Raw genomic sequence first — 17,624 nt, 5'->3', positions numbered from 1 at the left:
TAAAAGGAGGAGAGAACGAGAGAGAGGGAGAGTTAAAGGAGGAGAGAACAAGAGAGGCAGAGAGAGATAAAAGGAGGAGAGAACGAGAGAGACGGAGAGAGAGGGAGAGAGTTAAAAGCAGGAGAGAACGAGAGAGACGGAGAGAGAGGGAGAGAGTTAAAAGCAGGAGAGAGAGATATGAGTGTGTATTGTAAGTGTTTCAATCATCACGCTGTGTATCTCTGTGTCTGAAGATCAACCTGACCGCCATACAGTAATAACTCACATTTGTGTGTGTGTGTGTGTGTGTTTGTGTGTGTGCGCGCGATCATGTGCGTGTGTGTGAGTGTACACGTGTGTACATGCATGCTTTTGTGCGTGTGGGTAAATGCAGGTGTGTGTGTGCATGAGACTGTGAGTAAACAACCTGTACAGTGTGCATGTCCTCTCCTCCCCTCACACCCTAACCTTCATGTCCTCTCCTCTCCTCACACCCTAACCTTCATGTCCTCTCCTCTCCTCACACCCTAACCTTCATGTCCTCTCCTCTCCTCACACCCTAACCTTCATGTTCTCTCCTCTCCTCACACCCTAACCTTCATGTCCTCTCCACCCCTCACACCCTAACCTTCATGTCCTCTCCACCCCTCACACCCTAACCTTCATGTTCTCTCCTCTCCTCACACCCTAACCTTCATGTTCTCTCCACCCCTCACACCCTAACCTTCATGTTCTCTCCTCTCCTCACACCCTAACCTTCATGTCCTCTCCTCTCCTCACACCCTAACCTTCATGTCCTCTCCACCCCTCACACCCTAACCTTCATGTTCTCTCCTCCCCTCACACCCTAACCTTCATGTTCTCTCCTCTCCTCACACCCTAACCTTCATGTTCTCTCCTCTCCTCACACCCTAACCTTCATGTTCTCTCCACCCCTCACACCCTAACCTTCATGTCCTCTCCTCCCCTCACACCCTAACCTTCATGTTCTCTCCTCTCCTCACACCCTAACCTTCATGTTCTCTCCACCCCTTACACCCTAACATTCATGTTCTCTCCACCCCTTACACCCTAACCTTCATGTTCTCTCCACCCCTCACACCCTAACCTTCATGTCCTCTCCTCTCCTCACACCCTAACCTTCATGTCCTCTCCACCCCTCACACCCTAACCTTCATGTTCTCTCCTCTCCTCACACCCTAACCTTCATGTTCTCTCCTCTCCTCACACCCTAACCTTCATGTTCTCTCCTCTCCTCACACCCTAACCTTCATGTCCTCTCCTCCCCTCACACCCTAACCTTCATGTTCTCTCCTCCTCACACCCTAACCTTCATGTTCTCTCCTCTCCTCACACCCTAACCTTCATGTTCTCTCCACCCCTCACACCATAACCTTCATGTTCTCTCCACCCCTCACACCCTAACCTTCATGTCCTCTCCTCCCCTCACACCCTAAACTTCATGTTCTCTCCTCTCCTCACACCCTAACCTTCATGTTCTCTCCTCTCCTCACACCCTAACCTTCATGTCCTCTCCTCCCCTCACACCCTAACCTTCATGTTCTCTCCTCTCCTCACACCCTAACCTTCATGTCCTCTCCTCTCCTCACAGCCTAACCTTCATGTTCTCTCCTCTCCTCACACCCTAACCTTCATGTTCTCTCCTCTCCTCACACCCTAACCTTCATGTCCTCTCCACCCCTCACACCCTAACCTTCATGTTCTCTCCTCTCCTCACACCCTAACCTTCATGTTCTCTCCTCTCCTCACACCCTAACCTTCATGTTCTCTCCTCTCCTCACACCCTAACTTTCATGTTCTCTCCTCTCCTCACACCCTAACCTTCATGTTCTCTCCTCCCCTCACACCCTAACCTTCATGTTCTCTCCTCCTCACACCCTAACCTTCATGTTCTCTCCTCACACCCTAACCTTCATGTCCTCTCCTCTCCTCACACCCTAACCTTCATGTTCTCTCCACCCCTCACACCCTAACCTTCATGTTCTCTCCTCTCCTCACACCCTAACCTTCATGTCCTCTCCTCCCCTCACACCCTAACCTTCATGTTCTCTCCTCTCCTCACACCCTAACCTTCATGTCCTCTCCTCTCCTCACACCCTAACCTTCATGTTCTCTCCTCCTCACACCCTAACCTTCATGTTCTCTCCTCCCCTCACACCCTAACCTTCATGTTCTCTCCTCTCCTCACACCCTAACCTTCATGTTCTCTCCTCTCCTCACACCCTAACCTTCATGTTCTCTCCTCCTCACACCCTAACCTTCATGTTCTCTCCTCCCCTCACACCCTAACCTTCATGTTCTCTCCTCCCCTCACACCCTAACCTTCATGTTCTCTCCTCTCCTCACACCCTAACCTTCATGTTCTCTCCTCTCCTCACACCCTAACCTTCATGTTCTCTCCTCTCCTCACACCCTAACCTTCATGTTCTCTCCTCTCCTCACACCCTAACCTTCATGTTCTCTCCTCTCCTCACACCCTAACCTTCATGTTCTCTCCTCTCCTCACACCCTAACCTTCATGTTCTCTCCTCTCCTCACACCCTAACCTTCATGTTCTCTCCTCTCCTCACACCCTAACCTTCATGTTCTCTCCACCCCTCACACCCTAACCTTCATGTTCTCTCCTCTCCTCACACCCTAACCTTCATGTTCTCTCCTCTCCTCACACCCTAACCTTCATGTCCTCTCCACCCCTCACACCCTAACCTTCATGTTCTCTCCTCTCCTCACACCCTAACCTTCATGTTCTCTCCTCTCCTCACACCCTAACCTTCATGTTCTCTCTCCTCCTCACACCCTAACCTTCATGTTCTCTCCTCACACCCTAACCTTCATGTTCTCTCCTCCCCTCACACCCTAACCTTCATGTCCTCCGTCATCTCTCCTCTTGCCATTGACTCGTCTCCTCTTGCCATTGACTCGTCTCCTCTGCTGCCACTCACCAATACATTGCAACCTGACCTCTCTGCTGTCAAACCCATCTTCATCATCATCGTCATCTAACCCCAGCCCTCCAGACTACTCCTCCACCTGTCACTCAAAGCCCCCGGGCCGCCAGGTAAGGAACATTCCCGCTCCCCTCGAAGAACGCCAATCATGTCATCCCACCAGTCAGCAAATGAACTGTGCCATGATATACATGAGTTTAAGGAGGAGAGGTGAATGGGGGAGGAGGGGAGGGGAAGGGGAGATACAGATTGTGATGATGAGAGAGGCGGGGGGGGGGAGTGAGGAAAGGTAGAGGAAGGGAATATAGGAGAGGGATAGAGTAAAGAAATACATTGATTGTTATGATTAGGATTAAATATATACAGTGCCTTCGGAAAGTATTCAGACCCCTTGACCTTTTCCACATTTTGTTGCGTTACAGCCTTATTCTGAAATGGATTAAATGAAACATCCTTAGCAATCTACACACAATACCCTGTAACGACAAAGCGAAAACAGGTTTTTAGACATTTTTGCAAATTAATACAAAATGAAGAACAGAAATACCTAATTTACATAAGTATTCAGATCCTTTTCTATGGGACTCGTAATTGAGCTCAAGTGCATCCTGTTTCCATTGATCATCCTTGAGATGTTTCTACAACTTTATTGTAGTCCACCTGTGGTAAATTCAATTGATTGGACATGATTTGGAAAGGCACATAGCTGTCTATATCAGGTCCCACAGTTGACAGTGCATGTCAGAGCAAAAACCACACCATGAGGTCGAAGGAATTGTCCATAGAGGTCCGAGACAGGATTGTGTCGAGGCACAGATCTGGGGAAGGGTACCAAAAAATGTCTGCAGCATTGAAGGTCCCCAAGAACACAGTGATCTCCATCATTCTTAAATAGAAGAAGTTTGGAACCACCAAGACTCTTCCTAGAGCTGGCCGCCCGGGCCAAACTGAGCAATCGGGGGAGAAGGGTCTTGGTCAGGGAGGTGACCAAGAACCTGATGGTCACTCTGACAGAGCTCCAGAGTTCCCCTGTGGAGATGTGAGAACCTTCCAGAAGGACAACCATCTCTGCTGCACTCTACCAATCAGGCCTTTATGGCCAGACGGAAGCCACTCTTCAGTAAAAGGCACATGACAGCCCGCTTGGAGTTTGCCAAAAGGCACCTAAAGACTCTCAGATCATGAGAAACAAGATTCTCTGGTCTGATGAAACCTAGATTGAACTATTTGGCCTGAATTCCAAGCGTAACGTTTGGAGGAAACCTGGCACCATCCCTACGGTGAAGCATGGTGGTGGCAGCATCATGCTGTGGGGATGTTTTTCAGCTGCAGGGACTGGGAGACTAGTCAGGATTGAGGCAAAGATGAACGGAGCAAAGTACATAGAGATCCTTGATGCAAACCTGCTCCAGAGCGCCTAGGACCTCAGACTGGGGCGAAGGTTCACCTTCCAACAGGACAACGACCCTAAGCACACAACCAAGACAACACAGGAGTGTCTCTGAAAGTCTCTGAATGTCCTTGAGTGGCCCAGCCAGAGCCCGACCTTAAACCCGATCGAACATCTCTGGAGAGACCTGAAAATAGCTGTGCAGCAACACTCCCCATCCAACCTGACAGAGCTTGAGAGGATCTGCAGAGAAGAATGGGAGAAACTCCCCAAATACAGGTGTGCCAAGCTTGTAGCGTCATACCCAAGAAGACTCGAGGCTGTAATCGCTGCCAAAGGTGCTTCAACAAAGTACTGAGTAAAGGCTCTGAATACTTAAGTGAATGTGATATTTCATTTTTTTTTCCTTTATAAAGTAGCAAACATTTCTAAAAACCTGTTTTTGCTTTGTCATTATGGGGTATTGTGTGTAGATTGATGAGGGGGGGGGAAACAATTGAATCCATTTTAGAATAAGGCTGTAACGTAACAAAATGTGGAAAAAGACAAGGGATCTGAACACTTTCCAAAGGCACCGCATGAGCCCTTTTGTCACTTGTATATCTCAGCCTTTTATCTCCCTCACTCTTTTCTTACTCTATCACTTCTTACAAACTTTCTCACCCCACTCTTCAACTCCCTCTCCTTCTCGCCCCCCGCCCACCCTTTCTCTCTTCCTCTCTCGCTCTTTCTCTGTCTCTCTCTCTCTCTCTCTCTCGCTCTCTCTTCTATGAGGAGTAATGCTGAGGTAGCAGGTAGGACTAGCTCGTGTCTGAGTCATACACTTCCTAATAAACTCCCTGGGAAATAGAGGCTCTGCTCTGCGTCACTGCTTAATAATTCACCAGGAATCTACAGGAGAGGAAAGGAGTGCGGAGGAAGAGAGCGAGACGAAGGGGGAACAGTAGGGAGGGATGAGAGCCCCCTCCTGTTACGAGGCCGAGGACCGACGGAGAGAAATAGAAAAGACAGAGAGAGCGAGAGAAATCTGTGGGAAAGAGGAAGGAAAATTTTCTTTTAGAAGCAGACTGTGTAGTCCCCCATCGATTCCCCAGTCTGGGCTGTATCATATCATTTCAAGTCTGAGATTGTTGGAGTCAGAAGCACATGACTTTCTCTCTGATTTGTTACAGTGAGTAAGATATAGGGAAAAGCAAAGGCAAATCTGTGGAGGGTAAAAAGGAACAAACTTTCACAACCTAAGTATTCTCAATCCCTTCCCCAAGTCTGAACTTTTCAGATTGTTCAAAGTACAGTATTAACTTCTCTCTTCCCGGAAAGAAAGGAGGCAATGAGAGGATCCCACGTTAGACTATTGAGATGCACCCATGGCTGCTACTCTAGTGACCTAACATCTATAGCGCACTTTGACGGGGGAAAAAAGTGAATGTCCCGCTCACATTTTCCTGACGTATAGGATATTATTTTTGTCCAGCTCCTGATATTACGTTGGATGTTCATGAAACTGCCCCCTTACAGAATCAGTTGTATAACTTCTCCTTCTACTCTCTCTCTCTCCTCCAGGGTTGTTCCAGAGGGCCATAGCCCAGAGTGGCTCAGCCATCTCCAGCTGGTCGGTCAACTACCAGCCCCTGAAGTACACTAAGATCCTGGCCCGGAAAGTGGGCTGCAGCCACTCAGAGACAGCAGAATTAGTGGACTGCCTGAGGAAGAAGAACTTCAGGGAGCTGGTGGATCAGGACATTCAGCCGGCCCGTTACCACATCGCCTTCGGACCCGTGGTGGACGGAGACGTGGTGCCGGACGACCCTGAGATACTCATGCAGCAGGTGTGTGTGGGCGTGCGTGTATATTAGTCGCAGCTCTCTGACTGCAGAGACAGAGGTACTTTATTGGTTGTGATGAAATCCCAAACCGAGATTTACCAAGGGTAAAATGTAAAAAGATAAAGATTATGACAAGACATTACTGTAATGGTTCAGTGTAATTGAAGATAGTTTCACATTTGAGTCTTTTTGGTGTTTAATGCTCTTTTTAAGGTGCCCGAAGTGCTTAAAATTTTATGGGGCAGCACAACTCATCTCATCCACGTCTAATGCATTTATGGACCTAACGTGTCCTTCTCTTTTTCTGCCACTAGGGGGAGTTCCTGAACTATGACATCCTGATAGGAGTGAACCAGGGAGAGGGGCTGAAGTTTGTAGACGACAGTGAAGACAACGATGGGATCTCAGCTGCAGCATTCGACTACACTATCTCTAACTTTGTGGACAATCTCTACGGCTATCCTGAGGGTAAGGGTCTCTATGTACCTATTAATGTACCGCTTTTCAGAAAGTATTGTGTAACAATATAATGAGTCAATACATGTTAGAAAACACCTTTGGCAGCGATTACAGATGTGAGTCTTCTTGGGTAAGTCTCATAAGAGCTTTCCACACCTGTATTGCGCAATAGTTCCCCATTATTCTTTTCGGAATTCTTCAAGCTCTATTAGGTGCTGGGGATCATGGCTAGATAGCAATTTTCAAGTCTTGCCACAAATTTAAGTCAAAACTGTAACTTGGCCACTCAGGAACATTCACTGTCTTCTTGGGAAGCAACTCCCGTGTAGATTTGGCTTTGTGTTGTGGGTTGTTGTTCCGCTGAACGGTGAATTCCTCTCCCAGTCTCTGGTGTAAAGCAGACTGAACTAGGTTATCCTCTAGAATTTAGCCTGTTCTTGGCTTCGTCCCGTTTATCTTCATCCTGAAAAAGTCCCCAGTCTTTGCCGATGTCAGGCATACCCATAAAAATGATGCTGCACCACCATGCTTGAAAATAAGGAGGCAGTTAGTCCGTGTTGTATTGTTGGATTTGCACCAAAGTTCAAGGACGTGTAGACTTTCTATAGGCACTGTATATAACCACTAGAGAGGAACAGTGTTTCCCAAAGCCAAGTTATGTGGTTTACTGTTTGGTAAAATCTTCTATTTAAACTTCAATTCACTAACATTTGCCTTTTTCTCTGACTCCTCCCTTACTTTTCCGTCTCTTAACCCTCTCTCTCTCAATTTATCTTTCCCTCTCTCGCTTCCTTTTGCTTATTATCTACCTACGTCTCTTTCTGTTTCTCTTCAACTCTCACTCTGTCCATGTCTAATATCTCTCTCTCGTCTCACACCTCCCCCCGCTCTTCCTCCCATCCTCCCTCTCCTGCCATCTAGGTAAGGACATCCTAAGGGAGACCATTAAGTTCATGTACACCGACTGGGCCGACCGTGACAACGGAGACATGAGGAGAAAAACCCTCCTCGCCTTATTCACGGACCACCAGTGGGTGGCGCCGGCGGTGGCCACGGCCAAACTGCACGCCGAGTTCCAGTCTCCCGTTTACTTCTACACCTTCTACCACCACTGTCAGACGGAGACGCGGCCGGAGTGGGCGGACGCGGCCCACGGGGATGAGATCCCCTACGTGTTTGGGGTGCCCATGATCGGAGCCACCGACCTCTTCCCCTGCAACTTCTCTAAGAATGATGTCATGCTCAGTGCTGTAGTCATGACATATTGGACTAACTTCGCTAAGACGGGGTAGGTGGCTGATGGGTAGGTGGTAGGTGGGTAGGTGGTAGGTGGGTAAGTGGTAGGTGGTAGGTGGTTGATGGGTAGGTGGTAGGTGGGTAGGTGGTAGGTGGTAGGTGGTTGATGGGTAGGTGGTTGATGGGTAGGTGGTAGGTGGGTAAATGGTAGGTGGTAGGTGGTTGATGGGTAGGTGGTAGGTGGGTAAATGGTAGGTGGTAGGTGGTTGATGGGTAGGTGGTAGGTGGTTGATGGGTAGGTGGTAGGTGGTTGATGGGTAGGTGGTAGGTGGGTAAGTGGTAGGTGGTTGATGGGTAGGTGGTAGGTGGTTGATGGGTAGGTGGTAGGTGGTTGATGGGTAGGTGGTAGGTGGGTAAGTGGTAGGTGGTAGGTGGTTGATGGGTAGGTGGTAGGTGGTTGATGGGTAGGTGGTAGGTGGGTAAGTGGTAGGTGGTTGATGGGTAGGTGGTAGGTGGTTGATGGGTAGGTGGTAGGTGGTAGGTGGTTGATGGGTAGGTGGTAGGTGGGTAGGTGGTAGGTGGGTAGGTGGTTGATGGGTAGGTGGTAGGTGGGTAGGTGGGTAAGTGGTAGGTGGTAGGTGGGTAGGTGGGTAAGTGGTAGGTGGGTAGGTGGTAGGTGGGTAAGTGGTAGGTGGTAGGTGGTTGATGGGTAGGTGGTAGGTGGGTAGGTGGTAGGTGGTTGATGGGTAGGTGGTAGGTGGGTAGAGGGTAGGTGGGTAGGTGGTAGGTGGTTGATGGGTAGGTGGTAGGTGGGTAAGTGGTAGGTGGGTAAGTGGTAGGTGGTAGGTGGGTAGGTGGGTAAGTGGTAGGTGGTAGGTGGTTGATGGGTAGGTGGTAGGTGGGTAGGTGGTAGGTGGGTAGGTGGTTGATGGGTAGGTGGTAGGTGGGTAAATGGTAGGTGGGTAGGTGGTTGATGGGTAGGTGGTAGGTGGGTAAGTGGTAGGTGGTTGATGGGTAGGTGGTAGGTGGGTAAGTGGTAGGTGGTAGGTGGGTAAGTGGTAGGTGGTAGGTGGTTGATGGGTAGGTGGTAGGTGGGTAGGTGGTAGGTGGTTGATGGGTAGGTGGTAGGTGGGTAAATGGTAGGTGGGTAGGTGGTAGGTGGTTGATGGGTAAGTGGTAGGTGGGTAAATGGTAGGTGGGTAGGTGGTAGGTGGGTAAATGGTAGGTGGGTAGGTGGATGGTGGTTGGTGGGTTGGTGGGTAGGTGGTTGATGGGTAGGTGGTAGGTGGTAGGTGGGTAAGTGGTAGGTGGTAGGTGGTAGGTGGGTAAGTGGTAGGTGGGTAAGTGGTAGGTGGGTAGGTGGGTAAGTGGTAGGTGGTAGGTGGTTGATGGGTAGGTGGTAGGTGGGTAGGTGGTAGGTGGGTAAATGGTAGGTGGTAGGTGGGTAGGTGGTAGGTGGTTGATGGGTAGGTGGTAGGTGGGTAGAGGGTAGGTGGGTAGGTGGTAGGTGGTTGATGGGTAGGTGGTAGGTGGGTAAGTGGTAGGTGGGTAAGTGGTAGGTGGTAGGTGGTAGGTGGGTAAGTGGTAGGTGGGTAAGTGGTAGGTGGTAGGTGGGTAGGTGGGTAAGTGGTAGGTGGTTGATGGGTAGGTGGTAGGTGGGTAAATGGTAGGTGGGTAGGTGGTTGATGGGTAGGTGGTAGGTGGGTAAGTGGTAGGTGGTAGGTGGTTGATGGGTAGGTGGGTAAGTGGTAGGTGGTAGGTGGGTAAGTGGTAGGTGGTAGGTGGTTGATGGGTAGGTGGTAGGTGGGTAGGTGGTAGGTGGTTGATGGGTAGGTGGTAGGTGGGTAAATGGTAGGTGGGTAGGTGGTAGGTGGTTGATGGGTAAGTGGTAGGTGGGTAAATGGTAGGTGGGTAGGTGGTAGGTGGGTAAATGGTAGGTGGGTAGGTGGATGGTGGTTGGTGGGTTGGTGGGTAGGTGGTTGGTTGGTAAGTGGTTGGTGGGAAGGTGGTTGGTGGAACAGTGGTAGGTGGGTAGGTGGTTGATGGGTAGGTGGTAGGTGGGTAAATGGTAGGTGGTTGATGGGTAGGTGGTAGGTGGTTGGTGGGTAGGTGGGTAGGTGGTAGGTGGTTGATGGGTAGGTGGTAGGTGGGTAGGTGGTTGATGGGTAGGTGGTAGGTGGGTAAGTGGTAAGTGGGTAGGTGGTAGGTGGTAGGTGGGTAGGTGGTTGATGGGTAGGTGGTAGGTGGGTAGGTGGTTGATGGGTAGGTGGTAGGTGGGTAAGTGGTAGGTGGTTGATGGGTAGATGGGTAGGTGGGTAGGTGGTAGGTGGGTAAGTGGTAGGTGGGTAAGTGGTAGGTGGTAGGTGGTTGATGGGTAGGTGGTAGGTGGGTAGGTGGTAGGTGGGTAGTTGGTAGGTGGTTGATGGGTAGGTGGCTGATGGGTAGGTGGTAGGTGGGTAAATGGTAGGTGGGTAGGTGGTAGGTGGGTAAATGGTAGGTGGGTAGGTGGTAGAGGGTTGATGGGTAGGTGGCTGATGGGTAAGTGGTAGGTGGGTAAATGGTAGGTGGGTAGGTGGTAGGTGGGTAAATGGTAGGTGGATGGTGGTTGGTGGGTTGGTGGGTAGGTGGTTGGTTGGTAAGTGGTTGGTGGGAAGGTGGTAGGTGGTTGGTGGAACAGTGGTAGGTGGTTGGTGGGACGGTGGTTGGTAGGACAGCGGTAGGTGATTGGTGGGTAGGTGGTTGAGTGGTAGGTGGGTAAGTGGTAGGTGGTTGGTGGGAAGGTGGTTGGTGGGTTGGTGGGTAGGTGGTTGGTTGGTAAGTGGTTGGTGGGAAGGTGGTAGGTGGTTGGTGGAACAGTGGTAGGTGGTTGGTGGGACGGTGGTTGGTAGGACAGCGGTAGGTGATTGATGGGTAGGTGGTTGGTAGGACAGCGGTAGGTGGTTGGTTGGCAGGTAGGTGGTTGGTGAGACATTGGTAGGTGGTTGCTGGGTAGGTGGTTGGTTGGTTGGTTGGTTGGTTGGTTGGTTGGTTGGTTGGTTGGTTGGTTGGTTGGTTGGTTGGTTAGGTGGTATGTGGTTGCTGGGTTCGTTGTTGCTGGATAGGTTGGTTTTGGGAAGGTGGTTGGTGGGTAGGTGGTTCGTGGGTAGGTGGAAGGTGGTTGGTTGGTTGGTAGGTTGGTTGGTAGGTAGTTGGTGGAACGGTGGTTGGTGGAACGGTGGTACGTGGTTGGTTGGTAGGTGGGTAGGTGATAGATGGTTGTTTGGTAGATGATTGTTTGGTGGTAGGTAGGTAGGTAGGTAGGTAGGTAGGTAGGTAGGTAGGTAGGTAGGTAGGTAGGTAGGTAGGTAGGTAGGTAGGTAGGTAGGTAGGTAGGTAGGTAGGTAGGTAGGTAGGTAGGTGATTGTTTGGTGGTAGTTAGGTCGGTAGGTAGGTAGGTAGGTAGGTAGGTAGGTAGGTAGGTAGGTAGGTAGGTAGGTAGGTAGGTAGGTAGGTAGGTAGGTAGGTAGGTAGGTAGGTAGGTAGGTGATTGTTTGGTGGTAGTTAGGTCGGTAGGTAGGTAGGTGGTTGGTGATAGGTGGTTGTTTGGTGGTAGGTAGGTAGGTAGGTAGGTAGGTAGGTAGGTAGGTAGGTAGGTAGGTAGGTAGGTAGGTAGGTAGGTAGGTAGGTAGGTAGGTAGGTAGGTAGGTAGGTAGGTAGGTAGGTAGGTGGTCGTTTGGTGGTAGGTAGGTAGGTAGGTAGGTAGGTAGGTAGGTAGGTAGGTAGGTAGGTAGGTAGGTAGGTAGGTAGGTAGGTAGGTAGGTAGGTAGGTAGGTAGGTAGGTAGGTAGGTAGGTAGGTGATAGGGGGTAGGTGGTATAAGATTGAGGATGGTGTTTTGTTTGTTCTCCCTCCTCTTGAGGACTTTTTAATTTAGGGCTCTATTCAACCTGTAGTGCTGCAGATCCACTTTATAGCGCGATTGACAATTAATGGCACTGTTCCCGCGTTCGCTGTAGCTGCGTTCAGGGTAAACACTGTTTATGTCGGTTCAATCGGAAATTACCATTTTTATGCAGATCTTCCCTGATACAGTACTTCGGCTATCCAGACCCCCATGTCTATGATTTGCAGCCCTAACAAGAGTATCATACTGTATGTAAAAATATCAATTACATTTCTTCTGATTTTGAATGTATAAATTGTTTTAATGTTGGTTTGTATCAAATTCATCAGGTTGTTTAACAGTGAAGTATACTCTGAGTATACCAAACATTAAGAGCACCCCCCTGAGTGTACAAAACATTAAGAGCACCCCTCTGAGTATACCAAACATTAAGAGCACCCCTCTGAGTATACCAAACATTAAGAGCACCCCTCTGAGTGTACAAAACATTAAGAGCACCCCTCTGAGTATACAAAACATTAAGAGCACCCCCCTGAGTGTACAAAACATTAAGAGCACCCCCCTGAGTGTACAAAACATTAAGAGCACCCCTCTGAGTATACCAAACATTAAGAGCACCCCTCTGAGTATACCAAACATTAAGAGCACCCCCTGAGTATACAAAACATTAAGAGCACCCCCCTGAGTGTACAAAACATTAAGAGCACCCCTCTGAGTGTACAAAACATTAAGAGCACCCCTCTGAGTATACCAAACATTAAGAGCACCCCCCTGAGTGTACAAAACATTAAGAGCACCCCCTGAGTATACCAAACATTAAGAGCACCCCCTGAGTGTACCAAACATTAAGAGCACCCCCTGAGTATACCAAACATTAAGAGCATCCCCCTGAGTATACAAAACATTAAGAGCACCCCCCTGAGTGTACCAAACATTAAGAGCACCCCTCTGAGTGTACAAAACATTAAGAGCACCCCTCTGAGTGTACAAAACATTAAGAGCACCCCCCTGAGTGTACAAAACATTAAGAGCACCCCTCTGAGTATACCAAACATTAAGAGCACCCCTCTGAGTATACCAAACATTAAGAGCACCCCCTGAGTATACCAAACATTAAGAGCACCCCCTGAGTATACCAACATTAAGAGCACCCCCTGAGTGTACTAAACATTAAGGGCACCCCCAAGTGTACAAAACATTAAGAGCACCCCCCTGAGTATACAAAACATTAAGGGCACCCCCAAGTGTACAAAACATTAAGAGCACCCCCCTGAGTATACAAAACATTAAGAGCACCCCCCTGAGTGTACAAAACATTAAGAGCACCCCCCCTGAGTATACCAAACATTAAGAGCACCCCCCCTGAGTATACCAAACATTAAGAGCACCCCCCTGAGTATACCAAACATTAAGGGAACCCCCCTGAGTGTACAAAACATTAAGAGCACCCCCCTGAGTATACAAAACATTAAGGGCACCCCCCTGAGTATACAAAACATTAAGGGCACCCCCCTGAGTATACAAAACATTAAGAGCACCCCCAAGTGTACAAAACATTAAGGGCACCCCCCTGAGTATACAAAACATTAAGGGCACCCCCCTGAGTATACAAAACATTAAGAGCACCCCCCTGAGTATACCAAACATTAAGAGCACCCCCCTGAGTATACCAAACATTAAGAGCACCCCCCTGAGTATACCAAACATTAAGAGCACCCCCCTGAGTATACCAAACATTAAGAGCACCCCCCTGAGTATACAAAACATTAAGAGCACCCCCCTGAGTATACAAAACATTAAGAGCACCCCCCTGAGTGTACAAAACATTAAGAGCACCCCCCCTGAGTATACCAAACATTAAGAGCACCCCCCTGAGTATACAAAACATTAAGGGAACCCCCCTGAGTATACCAAACATTAAGGGAACCCCCCTGAGTGTACAAAACATTAAGAGCACCCCCCTGAGTATACAAAACATTAAGGGCACCCCCCTGAGTATACAAAACATTAAGGGCACCCCCCTGAGTATACAAAACATTAAGAGCACCCCCAAGTGTACAAAACATTAAGGGCACCCCCCTGAGTATACAAAACATTAAGGGCACCCCCCTGAGTATACAAAACATTAAGGGCACCCCCCTGAGTATACAAAACATTAAGAGCACCCCCAAGTGTACAAAACATTAAGGGCACCCCCCTGAGTGTACAAAACATTAAGGGCACCCCCCTGAGTATACAAAACATTAAGGGCACCCCCCTGAGTATACAAAACATTAAGAGCACCCCCCTGAGTATACCAAACATTAAGAGCACCCCCCTGAGTATACCAAACATTAAGAACACCCCCCTGAGTATACCAAACATTAAGAGCACCCCCCTGAGTATACCAAACATTAAGAGCACCCCCCTGAGTATACAAAACATTAAGAGCACCCCCCTGAGTATACCAAACATTAAGAGCACCCCCCTGAGTATACCAACATTAAGAGCACCCCCTGAGTATACCAAACATTAAGAGCACCCCCCTGAGTATACCAAACATTAAGAGCACCCCCTGAGTATACCAAACATTAAGAGCACCCCCCTGAGTATACCAAACATTAAGAGCACCCCCCTGAGTATACCAAACATTAAGAGCACCCCCTGAGTATACCAAACATTAAGAGCACCCCCCTGAGTATACCAAACATTAAGAGCACCCCCTGAGTATACCAAACATTAAGAGCACCCCCTGAGTATACCAAACATTAAGAGCACCCCCCTGAGTATACCAAACATTAAGAGCACCCCCCTGAGTATACCAAACATTAAGAGCACCCCCTGAGTATACCAAACATTAAGAGCACCCCCCTGAGTATACCAAACATTAAGAGCACCCCCCTGAGTATACCAAACATTAAGAGCACCCCCCTGAGTATACCAAACATTAAGAGCACCCCCCCTTCAGAACAGCCTCAATGCGTTGGGGCATGGATTCTACAAGGTGTCGAAAGGGTTCCACAGGGAAGATGGCCCATGTTGACTCCAATGCTTCCCACAGTTGTGTCAAGTTAGCTGGATGTCCTTTAGGTGGGGGACCTTTCTTGATACACACGGGAAACTGTTGAGCGTGAAGAAGCCAGCAGCGTTGCTTTAACCTATCTCCTCTCCTTCATTTACGCTCATTTAAGTGGATTTAAGTGACATCAATAAGGGATCATAGCTTTCACCATAGCTTTCACCTGGATTCACCTGCACATACTTTCACACGAACAGTAGCTATCCTACGCACATACATACACACGAACAGTAGGTGAGTTGTATCCTTCTCCAGAGTTCTCACCACTGTGTATCACTACCCAGCCGACAGTTCCATTCCCCTGAGATTAGGGAAACCTTGAGAAGTACTCCCTGTCCTATCATAAGTTTCTCAGAGTTCTAGCCAGGTCGGGTCAAACACAGTTTAATTGTTCTCTGTATTTTCTTAGGCACACACATACACACACATTTCTCTCCCTCCCAGTCCAACCTAGTTGGATTTATGTTTAATACTTTAATTATTCCTTATACATGCTACATAAACTATAATCCCTAATGGTTAAGTTTCAGGGTATAATTATTTAATCATTATCTTTAAACATATAAATTATTTTATCACATGGAAAGAGCAGGTATCCTTCATGTTTTGTACACTCAGTGTATGTATGTAATAACTTTGGAATATCTAAAGTTGATTGAAATCACCTGAGTGAGATTCATCCTCTTTCTCCTCCAGGGACCCCAATCTGCCAGTTCCTCAGGACACCAAGTTCATCCACACCAAGCCCAACCGCTTCGAGGAGGTCATCTGGACCAAGTTCAACTCCAAGGACAAGCAGTACCTCCACATCGGTCTGAAGCCCCGCGTCAGGGACAACTACCGAGCCAACAAGGTGGCCTTCTGGCTGGAGCTGGTCCCTCATTTACACTCCCTCCATGAAGTCCTGAACCCCACCACCACCAGGCTACCTCCAGGCAGCACTCGCCCCCCCGGGGGCCCCTGGAAGCCCAAACCCCGCACCACGGGCCACCCCTACCCCACCTTCCCCGACCCCGTGGAGCCCTACGGATCAGAGCGGCCCAGACTGGACCTCTTCCCCGGTGACACGCGGGATTATTCCACAGAGCTGTCGGTGACCGTGGCAGTGGGGGCGTCGCTGCTCTTCCTCAACATCCTGGCGTTTGCCGCGCTCTACTACAAGCGGGACAAGCGTCAGGAGATGCGGCGCCACCGGCTGTCTCCGCAGCGCCACGGCGGGCCTGCCAACGACCTGGCGCACAGCCAGGAGGAAGAGATCATGTCCCTGCAGATGAAGCACTCGGAGCACGACCCGCACCACGACATGGAGCCCCTCCGGCCCCACGACATCCTGCGGCCCTCCTGTCCGCCCGACTACACCCTGGCCCTGCGGAGGGCCCCGGACGACGTGCCCCTCATGACCCCCAACACCATCACCATGATCCCCAGCACCATCACCGGCATGCAGCCCCTCCACCCCTTCAACACCTACCCAAGCACCGGCCACAACAACACCCTGCCCCACCCCCACTCCACCACACGCGTATAGTAGAGCTACAGCTCCCCCTGGGGGACCGGAGGACCAACTACACACTCTGGTTTACCTCTATTGGATCGCTATGGATATCTCTCTCTCTCTCTCTTACTCTCTGTTTCTCCAACTGTCAGCCTGCTGCCCTGATGCTGTGTCCTTCCTACAGCACAACCTTGCTGGGGTTAAGTGGAAGTGCAGCTGAACTGCAGGGGCAGCAGGTGTTATTGAGGGTGTTGAGATATTTTGAGAGGGTCTCGTATTCTCTGATCCTGACAGCCCCCAAACCTGCCCACAGGATGATCCTCTGCCTCTTACTGTGCATTTCATTTTGTCGTTTTTTCATCCCATGTTTTCTCGGTTTCTGTGCTGTAATAGGGTTGGGGACAGAGGAGGCTGGTGGGAGGAGCTATAGGAGGACGGGGTCATTGTAATGGCTGGAATGGAACAGAGTCAAATATGTGGTTTCCATATGCTTGATGTGTTTGACACCGTTTCATTTATTCCATTCCAGCCTTTACAATGAGCCCGTCCTCCTATAGCTCCTCCCACCAGCCTCCACTGGTTGGGGATAGTTTTTTGGAGTGTGAGGTAAAGCGTTTGGTTCCTTTTCCTTCTGATATATTGGAAAACCTCTATCTCTCTACTCATCTCATCTGCTTACTTGAGTCTCTTCTCTTTTCTACATCCCTCTCTTTCCCTCCTCTGTAGTTCTAAAACAACCTTTTTTATACAAGGCGTACAGTACATACAGTTAGTATATATCATGAAAATATTGGTATTCTGATATTGTCTTTCTACCAGCATTCTTGGTGCCAAGTACTGTGTTGTTTTCCCATAGGAGGGGAACTGAGATAGAATCAAGAGTGTTGAGCTGTATCAAGATTGCCTACTTACTGTGTGTTCATGAAAAGTGCCAAACTGGCCTATCTTGTGCTTTTTTCGTTATCTTTTTTCAACGTTTGTTTGTTTGATTGATTGTTGCTTTCGGTTCTTATTTTTTGTGGAAAGATTTTTAAATATATAGATATATAGACATATATATATATATATATATAGTTATATATAAATGTGTACAAAGAAGAAAATATCGAAATGGTTTTCTCAGTGGGGATCTATGCATGAATTCTTTTTAAAAACGATGATGGGGAAAGGACACTGGAGAGTCAATATTCGCACACACATCTCCTGTTTTAAACTATTTCTATCTCAATTTCATATGCTTTTTCTTCATATTTTCTTTTCTGCAAGGGAAAAAAACTGGAGGCACGTCATAAAACCACTGCAGCGGTGCTTCTTTAAGTTTTGAACATTA

The 17,624-nt window shown here is 48.8% G+C and overlaps 1 protein-coding gene across 8 annotated transcripts in view; it reads left to right on the top strand.

Moving 5' to 3' along the window:
• Positions 1–16,327, top strand: part of nlgn2a (neuroligin 2a) — a 134,158-nt gene extending 117,831 nt beyond the window's left edge. For all 8 annotated transcript variants that reach the window (XM_038995489.1, XM_038995488.1, XM_038995494.1 and 5 more), the window contains 4 exons: positions 5,902–6,167; positions 6,479–6,632; positions 7,545–7,911; positions 15,496–16,327. In XM_038995489.1, coding sequence (XP_038851417.1) covers positions 5,902–6,167; positions 6,479–6,632; positions 7,545–7,911; positions 15,496–16,327 — 1,619 coding nt within the window. The remainder of the gene's footprint in view (positions 1–5,901; positions 6,168–6,478; positions 6,633–7,544; positions 7,912–15,495) is intronic.
• The last annotated feature ends 1,297 nt before the right edge of the window (positions 16,328–17,624 follow it).

Source organism: Salvelinus namaycush, chromosome 6 (assembly GCF_016432855.1).
Source record: "Salvelinus namaycush isolate Seneca chromosome 6, SaNama_1.0, whole genome shotgun sequence".
NCBI classification, from domain to species: Eukaryota; Metazoa; Chordata; class Actinopteri; order Salmoniformes; family Salmonidae; genus Salvelinus; species Salvelinus namaycush.
The sequence above is the reverse complement of the archived record's forward strand: the minus strand, read 5'-3'. Positions and strand labels throughout refer to the sequence as shown.